The following is a 13,725-nucleotide window of genomic DNA, read 5'->3' as shown; positions in this document are numbered from 1 at the left end:
TCTCATTCACGCCTAAAACACTGAACCGATTTTGATTAAATTTGGCATAGAGATAGTTTGAGTCCCGGGAAAGGACATAGGATAGTTTTTATCCCGGTTTTTAAAACACGGACGCGTGCGATAGTTTTTCTGTGACAGACAAAATTCCACGCGGGCGAAGCCGCGGGCGGAAAGCTAGTTGTGTTATATTGAGCAGCGCCACTACCAATTACCAAAGTGACACCATGACAAAGTGGCACTGCAGCGCTTTCTCACGCGTTGAAGGCGCCCATAATTATCATGGAAATCGAAAGAGTTTTCTACTGTAAGGTTTAACTTACCCTGGGAATTTCAGTCTTAATAGTTTGCTGCCTCGTAGGGCATAGGTCCTCGTTGCTGTAGACGGAGGCCAGGTCTACCCCAAGGTTCGCCGCTATGTCCAAGCCAAGACGCGCGTTCAACTGCTGACGTTGCTTCAGGATCCGCTCATTTAAGTCTGCCGTGTAAACAAAAACAGCGGTTAAAGAAGACGTCAAAAATGCAAAAAGTTTCATTACATTCTGACGATTATGTAGTTACATTCCGATTTTAAGTAAGACAACAAAGACGTGTTGAGAACTTTTTGGCTACTTTAGGTGTCACGAAATATTTGACGCATGCATTTTAGTTACAAAATAACACCTATTTTACAACTACTAATCATACCGCAGTGTTTACCTAAGTAGATATACAGCTACGTCCATAGATACGTAAACAGTACGACTGACGATAATTATGACGTCTTTATGACGAAAACGAATTAAAAACCAGTGAACAATGACTTTACTTTTCTGCTTTTTCAATCAAATATTTTATCATTTAACATTTAAACAGTACTTAATGTATAATACCCCCGTGATGTCACAAGGACTCAGTAGTAAGTACCTATCAAGTATACAACAAAATGTGAAGGTTGATGAATTTTTTTGTCAAGATTTTAGCGTATTTATTTTTAACCAAAGCTTCTTTTGTCTGGTCTTGGCTGGAAGCCTTTCAATTATTTCAACAAAAAAATGTTTCGTTCGTTTCAGCCAAATGACGTCCACTGCTGGACAAAGGCCTCCCCCAAGGTTTTCCAAAAAAATGTTTGCAAACCCCAAAACTTTGTTTCGACAACTTTAATGGTTTCAGGAGCCGAATGTTCTAATTATAACGAATGAGTTTTGTTTTTATTGTGGCGCAAAAAATGAAGACGTCAGCGTCGAAGCATGAATTCATTAGACATTATTAGAAATACAAAGTACAAACATTATCAATGAGCGCGAGAAACCCCTGGATGTGGACCGCTCGTAATATGGAAATCATTGGGCCTCCCCCAATTCCCTTTTAACCTTTGTCCAACAGTTGATATCCTTTGGTTGAAACGAGCAATTTAGCATATTCTCCCTTAATCGGCCTTTATATCCAAGGAAAGAGTGATCCTTTACTACTCTGCCGTATAGTTCCTGGCTATGCTAGGAAGGTTTCGAAGCAGTCACCAGCAGCAGACATGCTCAGATAGTACGATCGATGTCGAACGCCTCGCAGCGCAGCCGCCCGCATCTCTCCAGATCTGTCCTCTGCTTCTCTTGTCCCGCTGCAGGACAGCACTCACCGGCAGCAGACATGGCCTCCTCGTCCATGTCGTACTCGTGGCCCTCGGAGCCCATGAGGTGCGCGCCGTTGAGCAGCACGCGCTCGATGTCAAACGTCTCGCAGCGCAGCCGCCCGCTCTCTTGATCTGTCCTCTGCTTCTCTTGTCCCGCTGCAGGACAGCACTCACCGGCAGCAGACATGGCCTCCTTGTCCATGTCGTACTCGTGGCCCTCGGAGCCCATGAGGTGTGCGCCGTTGAGCAGCACGCGCTCGATGTCGAACGTCTCGCAGCGCAGCCGCCCGCTCTCTTCACACCTGTCTCCTGCTTCTCTTGTCCCGCTGCAGGACAGCACTCACCGGCAGCAGACATGGCCTCCTCGTCCATGTCGTACTCGTGGCCCTCGGAGCCCATGAGGTGCGCGCCGTTGAGCAGCACGCGCTCGATGTCGAACGTCTCGCAGCGCAGCCGCCCGCTCTCCAGATCTGTCCTCTGCTTCTCTTGTCCCGCTGCAGGACAGCACTCACCGGCAGCAGACATGGCCTCCTCGTCCATGTCGTACTCGTGGCCCTCGGAGCCCATGAGGTGCGCGCCGTTGAGCAGCACGCGCTCGATGTCGAACGTCTCACAGCGCAGCCGTCCGCTCTCTTCCAGATCTGACTTCTCTTTCTCTTCTGGAAACAAAAGTATACGGTCATCACATGTCCTATCATACCTACCTTATTTGTTGATTAAACCAATTCCGCAAATAAAAAGAACCATAAACCTCTCTCGTTCGAAATTAACGTGACTGATTCATTCGCATTTAGACTCAATAAAGTCAGTATCAAAGAGAGATAACAATCAGAAGATTTATAGCAAAACAAATGACCAAGATCTTAAATTAAATTAGGTGCTGGCGAATCTTTGTCTCTGTGTAAAAATAAATCCGAAAACATTATTCACTTCGGCACGCTTAATCCTTGATTCATAAAGCATACAAAGAGGATATTAATTACTTACACAGATGACCAAATATTTTCATTATGATAATAATTTTCCATTTAAAAATACCACACATGCAGCCATTCTTTATTATCTGCATGCACTTGCTCACACAGCTGTGACCCAAGTTTTTTAATGACGCAAATGTGTATGTTGAAATAAGAACCATTTTATAACAAAAAAAGGTCTTTGAATCAATCGCAAATTTATTTTGGGCTTCCGAGCCGTACTTTTGTAGGATGGTAAATAACAAAAAAAAAATAGAGATACAGAAATATTGGCCTTAACATTTTCATGGAATTTCAATTCTTCATTAATATGTAGACCCTTTTCAAGGCACATATAGAATAACTTCATTCGGTTGTGAATGCTATTAGTTGATGTCAAAACTAACCTAAACAGACAACTTTAACAGCTAAGCAAGTATATCTATTTTATTATTATGTTGATTAGGAACCTAAATGAATAGAAACAGCTGCCTAGAATGTAAATTACAGTTCCAATGAGGTTAAGGCGGTCACGCATTCACTAAGATTTTGATTATTCAATTTCAAAACAATACGCAGTCACACCTGAATGGATTGCGAAATACATTATAACAATTAACACTCAGTAACTACTGTAGGTAAAAGGCATTCAAATTGCTCTTATAGTCTGCTTAAGTAATGACAATCATCATAATGATTTTGTCATAGGTATCGGAGTGTATCAATGTATATCATCCCCTTACAGGTCAATAGGCTATGTCTCTGAGATATGGAAAATATTTAAGATACCTATGGTATGGCATAGATTTGGAAGAGATCTCATAATCATGAAGTTACAAATGAATTTCTTGCATAGAATTGAAAATTGTGATATTAGTGATAAAATGTCCAAAATAACGGGTCACATTGAGAAAATGACTGATTTACATCGTCCGTGACGAATATTCTACCACTCCAAAGTACAATAACCTAAAGTAAAATAGGTATTTTCCTTTTCGCAAGAAAGTGATCTATTTTTGCACATTTTTAATATGGAAAACTCCAGATTTCCTTGATTGTATCTCGCATAACCCGACAGTGTGAACTAGTGACACCGGCTGATTCAAAATAGATTACAATAAAAGGCTGCAAGGTCAAAGCAGATTGTTACTTACCTCCTTGCTATTTCAGATCTGGGTCACCGTCTCTGTTATTTATTAAGAGCAATTTTGTCTATGAATGACATAGGTTAGGGTTGCCTACTAGGGTGATATGACACTAAGAAGAAACAGGTAAAAAACATAGGTAATTGTAAGATTTCATACATAAAAGATATAAAAATAAAACGAAGAAGGCACAAGCAGGTCTGCATATAGCATTTAATGATCAATCAAGCTGAATTTCATCAGTGAGATTGAGTTGAAGTGAGGTGAGTTTTGGCATCCCTGTAGCTAGGACTGCGAATAGATAGACTCATCCGTTCTCACACTTTTGATCAAAGACAACCGGCAGAACATGTACAATGGCCGTCCTCAAGATCTCACGACTGTTGATCTTAATTATTGAGGAAGCATCGCTTGTTGATTTAACAAAGTAAAATAGAATCACTGATGAATTAGCTCAATGATATTTTGACTATTATGGATATGTGATAATGACGTTCTAATTTTATTATCTCCTCTGTGCCATTATTAAAGGACCTCAATTATCATGTGAGATGAGTAATGAATAATAATGCATCGTTTACTTAATTCCAAGAGATTATTTAAATATGAGGAAAATTTTACGTAAATAACTATAATTGGAATAATAGTTGTTGATTTAATAATTTGCGGTATAATGATGTCTGTTCTTATTTTTAATACCAATATTATGTCCTATCTTTATAGGGCCCAATTAATAAAAGTGGCCACACAAACAACAACAGTCGAGATAATTAACTTTGACGTAACTCTAACGTAACATAGCATAACGTTACGTTATGACGACTAAACCCTACAGCTTACAAGGTCCCAGCCAACTCAGCCAGGTAACAATAATTTGATAGTTATCAAGGCTTTGGTAGGCCTGCTAAGTTGTGTTAGTACAGTCTTTCTACTGTAAAGGTTCTGCGGGCAAAAACTAGTATATTATACTTCTAAACCTTCCTCTTGAATTACTCTATCTTATCTATTGATTAAAATGTGTAGATTAAAGATACGCACAGACAAATGAAGCTACTTTTATGTAGAGATGAGTAATGATGTAAGACGCTAGTCGGCCTTGCTACGAGTGGCACTAATTTGCCTATAATATCTAGCCGAAGCAGGGGTTCAGATGAAGTAATAAGAGTTTAAAACCTCGGTCATCGACTCGTTCGATTGAAGGGGTTAGATCTCAGCGTACAGACAAGTGAAGCGACTTTTATACTATGTAGAGATGAGTAATGGAATAAGACGCTAGTCGGCCTTGCTACGAGTGGCACTAATTTGCCTAATTCTAGCCGAAGCAGGGGTTCAGATGAAGTAATAAGAGTTTAAAACCTCGGTCATCGACTCGTTCGATTGAAGGGGTTAGATCTAACCATACAGAAAAGTTGAGCGACTTTTATGCTATGTAGAGATGAGTAATTAAGTAAGACGTTAGTCGGCCTTGCTACGAGTGGCACTAATTTGCCTAAATCTACCCGAAGCAGGGGTTCAGATGAAGTAATAGAGTTTAAACTCCTCGGTCATCGACTCGTTCACTTCACTTTTGTAACAGGTCGTTAGCTTGTTAAACTACAATTGCTCCCAGTGGCCCTATTAGGGCTGACACCACTGAATCTTGGAATATTTGCTTTTAATATTTCATTAAATATTTAAAGAGAGTTAAGGTATTGTCTAAAATGTTTGGAACTGGTGGACTCTATTTTTGTATTAAGAGACGGAGTAGACGGAGAGAAGGAGAAAGGGAAACTAGATTTTCTCTTTCGAATGAATGGAATAGAATATTGTTTGAATTTTAATTCGATAGGACCCTTTTTAATATTTACAGGAATAATTATCATGTGAAGAAAACATAACAATGACAATACAAGCTAAGAGACGAGACTAGCAAGCGACAGAGACAAGATTTTTTACTAAATTAAATTGTTCCGTTAGAGCGGTAGCGACCCTAATTGTATTAGGTTCACCGGGCCAGAGGTCATTTGTCATTAGTCACAGACTGATACCACTTATTGCTTGTACGGAGAAGGTAAAGATATAAAAAGATTCTTTGATAAAACAGATAACTTATGTACAGTCACATGTACTGTCGACGACGTCAAATAAGATATTTATTTACAAATACTCCATTGACAAAATGCCAGAATTTAGTCCGGGTTTTAGTGACTGATATGGTTTATTTTACCTAGTTATGAGGACAAATAACACAGAGATTAAATTTAAGAAAGAGAAGTTAATTGGCAGCTCGATACACATAAAAGGTATGTCAGAAAAACTAAAATGTCTCAAATCAATCACTTGATTGATTCACAATTGCCGTCGTTGATTCATGTCAAAGACGTACCAAATGGGTAAAATGCATAAATCTTCTCGTAAATAAAAATAAAATTACCAACCTTTTTTGCCCGTAAACGGAGATGGATGCCATTCCGGTACGTTTGCCAATATCGCTTCTACCGCCTGTTGACAAAAAATAATATTATAAGGTTTCTTACTTTAATCACATTTGCACACTAATTTATTGTCATTAATAATCGTCTCACTTGATTAAATTCATTATGTAAATTAATCTCGTCTGTAGTTGACCTGAGCTAGAACTTGGCGTACAATCATCATATTATGATTTCAGCCACAGGACGTCCACTGCTGAAGGCATCCCTCAATGACTTCCACATCGCACGGTTGGTAGCAGCCAGAATCCAACGCCTTCCTGCTACTTTTATCAGGTTCCCTTTTTAATTAACAAAGAAGAAGGACTAGCTGCTACTAACAAAATACCTAAATACTTGTGAAACAATGCACCCTTGAACAATAATTCCAGAAAGTACATACCTATATATAGACATTTGGCTTTCAATTGAAAATATCTTATTATATGGCCTCTACATATTTATTTATCTCTCTTCTCCACATATAATTTCCAAATAAATCTACTGTGGCAATAACTACAACCATAGAACCATCAAATATTAAACATACCTACATTTACACAAAAATCGGGTAGATAAAAATCATACATTGTTGTAGCCTTTTTGTAGGCAATGAATATTATATCTGAATACTGAATAGGTAATCGTATATTTCACAACAGATTTGTCAGTTTCACTTTCAGGCATACAAAGTGTGCATTAAATCTAAATCCATTATGTATTGCGCTTATGTAGTCTATCCTTTTTCAGAACTCATACGTTTTTCATGAACAGTTTATGCACTTAGAGGGTTCGTAGCAAATACAGGGCGATATTTTCGGACAATGTGGACAAAAAAGCTTAAACCATCTTATTTTAACTTTGACAAACGTCAAAAATCTGTCAAACTCCATACCTAAAACACCAGTTATCATTATAGTTACGGTCAAAGTTAGGTGGTGTAACTTAGCCTTAAGTGTGTTCGAAAGGACATTGGGAACTTTAATATGAGAAAATGCCCCACGGCGGACAAAGATGAAACGTATTTTATTTCAAAGCTTTATACTTGTAGGTATATTCACTTAAAGCGCTATGTTGTGAAATATGGGAATTCTGAGATATGACGAGTCTAAGTTGAAAATATATTTGTCTAAAATGATTTGATATTTTTACATGTTATGTTGTTTGGCATTGCAGAGTAACCAATAAAAGTAAATAAAATAATATAAATAAATAATAATATAAATAAAATAATATAAATAAATAAAATATTATAAATACTTAAATTAATATTAGACAACATCTCATATATTACTCCAACCCAAAATAAGTAGCTAAGGCATTTGTGTTATGGAAATCGGGAACGACGAACCACAACACACCCAAACCAGAGACAATGTGAAAAGATCGTTTTATATATTGTCCCGGCCGGGAATCGAACCCGGGACCTCAGGATTGGCCCGGCACACCTTGAAAACCGGTGTGTGCGCCTCTCCGCCACGGAGGTCGTCAAAAATGTTACCTTAATCTTATATATATAAAAGAAAGTCGTGTTAGTTACTTCGCTTATAACTCAAGAACGGCTGAACCGATTTAGCTGAAAATTGTCAGGGAGGTAGTTTAGAGCCAGGAGAAGGACATAGGATACTTTTTATCCCGTTATTTATTGCCATTAAGGCGGAACAAAGTTCGCCGGGTCAACTAGTGTAAAATAAAATAAAATATTAAAACTTCATTTTCTCAATATTCCCATATAAGAGAGAAAAAAAAATGCACGGGAATTCATTGGATATTAGTATGTATCATCTGTGATAGGTTTCGTTTGTGTCCGCTACTTTTCGAAAAGTGGGGCAATAAGTTCCCAATGTCATTTCAAATAACACCGAGTCTACAGTCTGAGTTTAACCAAACACATCCGGTAATTTTAAACGCAACGTTCATGGTCGTTTAACTCTCTCTATCAACTAAACTCTTTGTTATTCAATTTTAAGAGAGTGGGTAACAAAGCCGTCAGGACAGACATAATTCGGCAGTGTTCCAGCGTAATAAAAAATCATTCACTTACAAACATGCATCTTTTTACTGTAAGTAATAGATGTAATTAAAAATTATTCAATCTATCCTTAATTCCTAATTTGTATGATTTACATTCAGAAATAATACACTAAATGCAACTTGCACAAAAGAAACAGCTGTATACTGAAACTTCAAAGCAACACAAGTAATATAGGGTAATATTTTCATCATACGAAATGTATTTGATTTGAAATTCAATTGGATTGCAGCTCGTAAACAAAACCAGACAACTGAGTGCATGATAAATATAAAAACAGACACCTAAAGTGATGTGGCCAGAACGTCTGTGCCATATCCGGTGCACTTTCCTCTGCCATTATGTTCAAGTTCATTAAAAACGTTTATAGCGCGGACGCAGCCAATGTCGAAGCGAGTCTCCACAATTTAACAATGATGGAACAATACGACTTTCTGTCATGGTTCGGACAAACGATTTTTTGCATTTTGCGAAAGGGCTTTGGTTTCTTTATAAGCATAGAGGTTTGCCTGAAACCAAATTTTTAAATGTAACCGTAGGTAACTCAGTGGTCAGATCAAATCGGCCGGCTAAGGTAGTAGTGGGTTCGATTACCAACATTACCTATTTACAATAAATATTGTATCTCACTCGCACTTGAACCATGTCTGTCTATGTCGTTATTTGATTGCGTTCCAGAGTTCCAGACTTCATACATAAAATCATGAAATGGATACCTTTTTAGCGCACGATCTTTTGCACTATGCATATGTAGAGTCAATGACACAGTCACCTATGCAGATCGCATCGATCGTATCCGCCATATCGCACCCTTAATAATATAGGGGCACAACTCAAAATTTTTGGTTTTTTACTTTTTGTACTAGAGAGGCATATTTTCGTCAGTTCTACAAGATGGCTTTCACAGAAATCGAAAACAATGATCAGATTAAAGAGTTCTACATTTTGTGCCCCTTCCATACTTTCATCTATCTTCCCGCTAGAAGGGCTGAATCAGAGACATGCCGATATTTGTCGAATCCGGCCCCCGCGACTGTGGTCCAATTTGGAGTTGTGCCTTTGTGTGACAAACTTTTAAGTAAGTGTTAGTGAGCTAAGTCTAATTAATTCCATATATTTCTAATAATATGTTACATTTTCATTTTTATTACATTGATAAAGTCCCGTTAATCATAGAAAATTATAAAATATAACTTTAACTTTAGTTAGGCGGACCATGGATGGGTGTTTGTAGTTAAATTTATAACTCTCCTATAAAAGTAATTTGCTTCTTGGTATTAATTTTCATACCTATTGGTTGATTAGGAGCCTATAGAATGTTTTATCGCGATGCTAAGAAATAAAGCGGTGGTTATGAAATACTTCCCGACAAATAAACTAATGATTTATAAAATAAGAGACATACCTACGTGTTAAGGCTATTAACGTTCGCTCGGGGCTCGGGTTGGCTTTTTTCTTTGTTTATTTCATGAATAAACGCACTAGTCAGCCAAAAGGTGAATTACTTTAATATGTTAGTGTTATAATTTATAATTATATTCTTTAATTTATTACGGTCACATAAATTGATGCTAATTAATCACTCAGATTCTGAGGACTGAGGATACATCGAATTTATTTTAAAATTATCTTTTCACGTATTAAGTTACTACAATTTTACTGATCAGCTATTAGACCTTGAAATTTTCAGTTTGTCTAAATTTAAGTTCTAAAGTGCTTTTTGTCTTAAAAATGTGAGTTCGTAATGTAATCTTGTGTTAACACCAGTTTTTATTAATATGTGGCAAATATTGTACACAAAAGCAAAGAAAAAAGATCACGGAGTTTGTGATAACAAACCAAGCATACTCTGGGATAAAAATTGTACAAAATAATAAATATTGGGTGTCCAATATCGTCGTAAACCTTGTGTACCTAGACTCTTTGCAATACTGAAGTCAAGCAGGACGTAAAGGGCTTCTATTTGGAGGGCCAAAGATATGTATTGAGCTTTCTAATCACTAAAATGATCAAAAGCAAAATGATGATGAGTACGGAAAAATTAAAAGCAGCTATCTTCGATGGACTGCAAATCCGTGCTCTTATAAAAGACTGTATTTGTAAACCATATAACACAAATTGAATCTGAAGCATGGCTAAGGTGCTTTAGTAGTAAAATATTTTTTGGGGAATGTTAGAACACCAGAATAGATATTCTTGTGTTCAAAATTGGTTGCTAAAATCCTTCAAAAATTACACACGCCAATTTGAGTATTAAATTGTATTTTTTACAATAGCCATTTGAACTGATTCCCACATAATGTGGGTGATTATAGTAAGGGACAAGGAGAACGGTTCCTTCCACCAGGACAGCAGGATAGTGGAAAAAAGATACCAAGGTACTAGCTGTTGGACTTTAATAAGTGATTATTATGAACAAATCCATAACAGAAAACCTTACAGAAAAAATTTTTGTAGGTTTTTTCTTGATTTGATAAAAAGCATATTTTTTATAGGGTAAGAGTCCCTATCTATCTAAGTAAAAATATGTTGAATGCATAAAATTAGTATTTTCATGTCGGTTTTCTCAGAGAAATAGCTAATAGTCTTTATTTTAATCTAATTCGACATATCTAATAATTTTCTAGTATTCAGCACCCTACTCTTATACTGAATTGGCTATAAGCTACTATACCGCACAATAACTGTCCCCAATGTTGTTGGGCGTAAATCAATATAAAAATCGAATAATACACTTATTTTTAAATATTAGAGAGCAATATTAGGGAATATGCCATATAAAACAATTCAGCCTAAGGATTAGATGGGCACAAGTACAAGTAATACCCAAAATCACAACAACAGAAATAGTAAAATAAAGGCCTAACTTTGAAATATTTTTTTAAACAATTTTTTTACATACTCATAATCAATATTTTCAAAAATGTCTCATGTCAAATTATATAACAGATACCAGTGATGAAGTATGCCTAATTTGAAAGTTGTAGCTGATAAAATGAAGATTTTAGAGCCAATTATGTAAAAAACCGCGATCCGCCGATTGGTTTTTTGGCTTTTCCCAAAAAACTGAATTTTGGAGTTGTGCCCATTCATTATTAAGGGTGCGATATGCCCTCTCAACTAAGGAGATACGCGTCCAGAAGATTAATATCTCAATCAGACAAAACAATGTAGCCAATTATGCGTCAACAATGGCCGCCGCAAACAAACAAGCGATTCCTCAAGCCGGCGCGCGCGCAGCCGCCATTGAATACAAATGGAGCGTGAAATCACTTGCTACTACACCCTGCAGTCCACTCGTTACCTTTGGAAATAATGTTCATTGTGTATTTATACGTGAATGAACGACCATTACGCTCCGTGTAGATAGGTACGATAAAGTCATGATGATGAGCAAAAATATTCAGGGTTTGTTGACGCAGACCGATTATCATCATTATTTGATTATTTGAAGTATAAAATAAATAGTCTAGAAAATAGTTCGTCTGACGATGTCAGCATTTATTCAAATGGTCAACTAATAACAGATTTTATGAATCGCCGTAAAAATTATATTCGTTTTTCAATCTCAAGTAGTAAAAAAATTTTTGTACAGACCTATGTTGTTTATGTCTAATCTAAGAAATATGAATACAAATATAATCTATATACTAATACTTATAATTTACAGATGACAGAAAAAATAACATAACATACTACTTAGACCAAGAGTCCAAGAGAATTGTATTACTAGGGATATTCCGATACTAATAAATACGAGTAGGTACTCGATACTTTTGATACGATACCAAGTATTTATTGTATCGAATTAATTTTGCGATACATAACGGTATCGAACCAAAAATACTTGGTATCGAATCAAATCAGCAAAACAACCGAAAACGAGATGAAGTTTCTCTTTATTTATCAAATCCAGTAGTTTCTCTTAAAAGCAACCCATTTGTAGAATGGGATGACATGAAGTTGGTGTCTCCTTGTCTTTACAAGTATGCACAGCAATATTTAATTGTTGTTACAACATCAGTTCCTAGCGAGTGCCTTTTTTCCAAAGCCGGTGCAACAATGACACAAACAAGGAATAGATTGTCTTCAAAATACCTACCTTGAACAGTTACTGTTTTTGGGCAATCTTAATGCTGAAGAGTTTTTTGTTTAAATTAATAATAAGCCTAATAAAAATTTATAATAAATAAATAGTTGTTTTCTTCTCAATTTTGTTCAAATTATTGTCCTTCAACGTTCATTGATAGCACCCTCAAAATAATAAAACAAAATAAAAGTTCCAAAAAGTAGCGATATCAGTAACTATCGATACTTTAAGAGTACTTATTTAAGTAGTATCGAAAAAAGATTTGAGTATTATCGAAATGAGTAGGTATCGATACTTAGGTGGTATCGGAACATCCCTATGTATTACAAGTTATACCGCGGGCAAAAGCTAGTACCTACTTAGATATTTGCCAACCGCGCCGCTGCACAGTAGTTTGATTTTNCGATCGTATGTCCACCTATTTTTAAATTCAAACTACTGTGCGCTGGGTACCTCAGCTCCCATCCGCGTAAAGTTTTGCGAGTGAAACCCCATTTATTTATGTGTGGGAGATTATTTGCGATTTTGCTCAATTCGGCAAAATCACATACAAAAATTAATAATCAATTTATGGTTATTAAATATTTGACGAGACTAAAACCACACCGCAACTTATAAAATAGGAAAAAAACAAATGATACCGCGAGCTAAACACGTACAGCGCCATCTATTGGTAGCTTTTAAGATTTCTTCGTAGTAATACCACACAATAAATACTAGTGATACACAAATGTTTTGCATACACAATTACACAACCGAAATAGGACATCCGTATTTATTAACATTAGCACAAGTGTAAATAATAACCAAACTAAAATAAATTAGAAGTGTACGTGTTAGTGTAGATTGTAACATCCGCTGCAGAGTTGCAGCTAATGTAGGGTTGCCAAGCATACTGTTTTTCCGGGACATGTCCTGGTTTTTTAGATGTCTTGTAAGTTTTAAGTTTTTTAATGTTCCCTAATGGCCCTAACCTCTAAGGGACAAATTTAATCTTCACTGGGTGGGTTTTTTATCGGTGGTGAAGCTGTAAATCCTGACTACACAGGAGTTGCAACACGGTGGGAACGAGTTGGGACATAATGATCTTTTAAGCCTCAGGATCATTAAGACTTAAGATGTTGTTTTTCTGTTTAATTTTAGCGGTTTACTTAGTTTTTTTTTTCAATGAATTTCATTCTCTCTCTTTTTATTTTACAACTGCTCTCGTTTATAGTGCGACTTGGTTCCAAACCGAGCCGCCCTGGCATTTCTACCATCAAATCCTGGATTTTAATAGTTTGGAGATGGCAACCCTAAACTAATATCAATTGCCCTGAAACATCCTGTGCGTTCGGGAGACCTGCGTCAGAACATTTGTATTTCGGGACACGCTATTCATTTGAATGGCAAAATATTCTGTGTGATATAAAACAGACTGCACGTACGAAAAATAACTTTACTCAG

General features: G+C 36.6%; 1 protein-coding gene across 1 annotated transcript in view; it reads right to left on the bottom strand.

The window, feature by feature from the left end:
* Hel89B (histone acetyltransferase 1) overlaps window positions 1-13,725 on the bottom strand; it is a 56,051-nt gene that overhangs the window by 33,514 nt on the left and 8,812 nt on the right. Inside the window, exons 4-7 of the mRNA XM_028306764.1 lie at window positions 6,125-6,188; window positions 1,951-2,265; window positions 1,613-1,900; window positions 321-475 (exon numbers count right to left, since the gene is read on the bottom strand). Of these exons, the coding sequence (XP_028162565.1) occupies window positions 321-475; window positions 1,613-1,900; window positions 1,951-2,265; window positions 6,125-6,188 (822 nt within the window). The remainder of the gene's footprint in view (window positions 1-320; window positions 476-1,612; window positions 1,901-1,950; window positions 2,266-6,124; window positions 6,189-13,725) is intronic.

Source organism: Ostrinia furnacalis, unplaced genomic scaffold, assembly GCF_004193835.3.
Source record: "Ostrinia furnacalis isolate ACB-3 unplaced genomic scaffold, ASM419383v2 OfSCF2049, whole genome shotgun sequence".
Classification (NCBI taxonomy): domain Eukaryota; kingdom Metazoa; phylum Arthropoda; class Insecta; order Lepidoptera; family Crambidae; genus Ostrinia; species Ostrinia furnacalis.
Note: the sequence above shows the minus strand (reverse complement) of the source record. Positions and strands in the feature narration are given on the sequence as shown.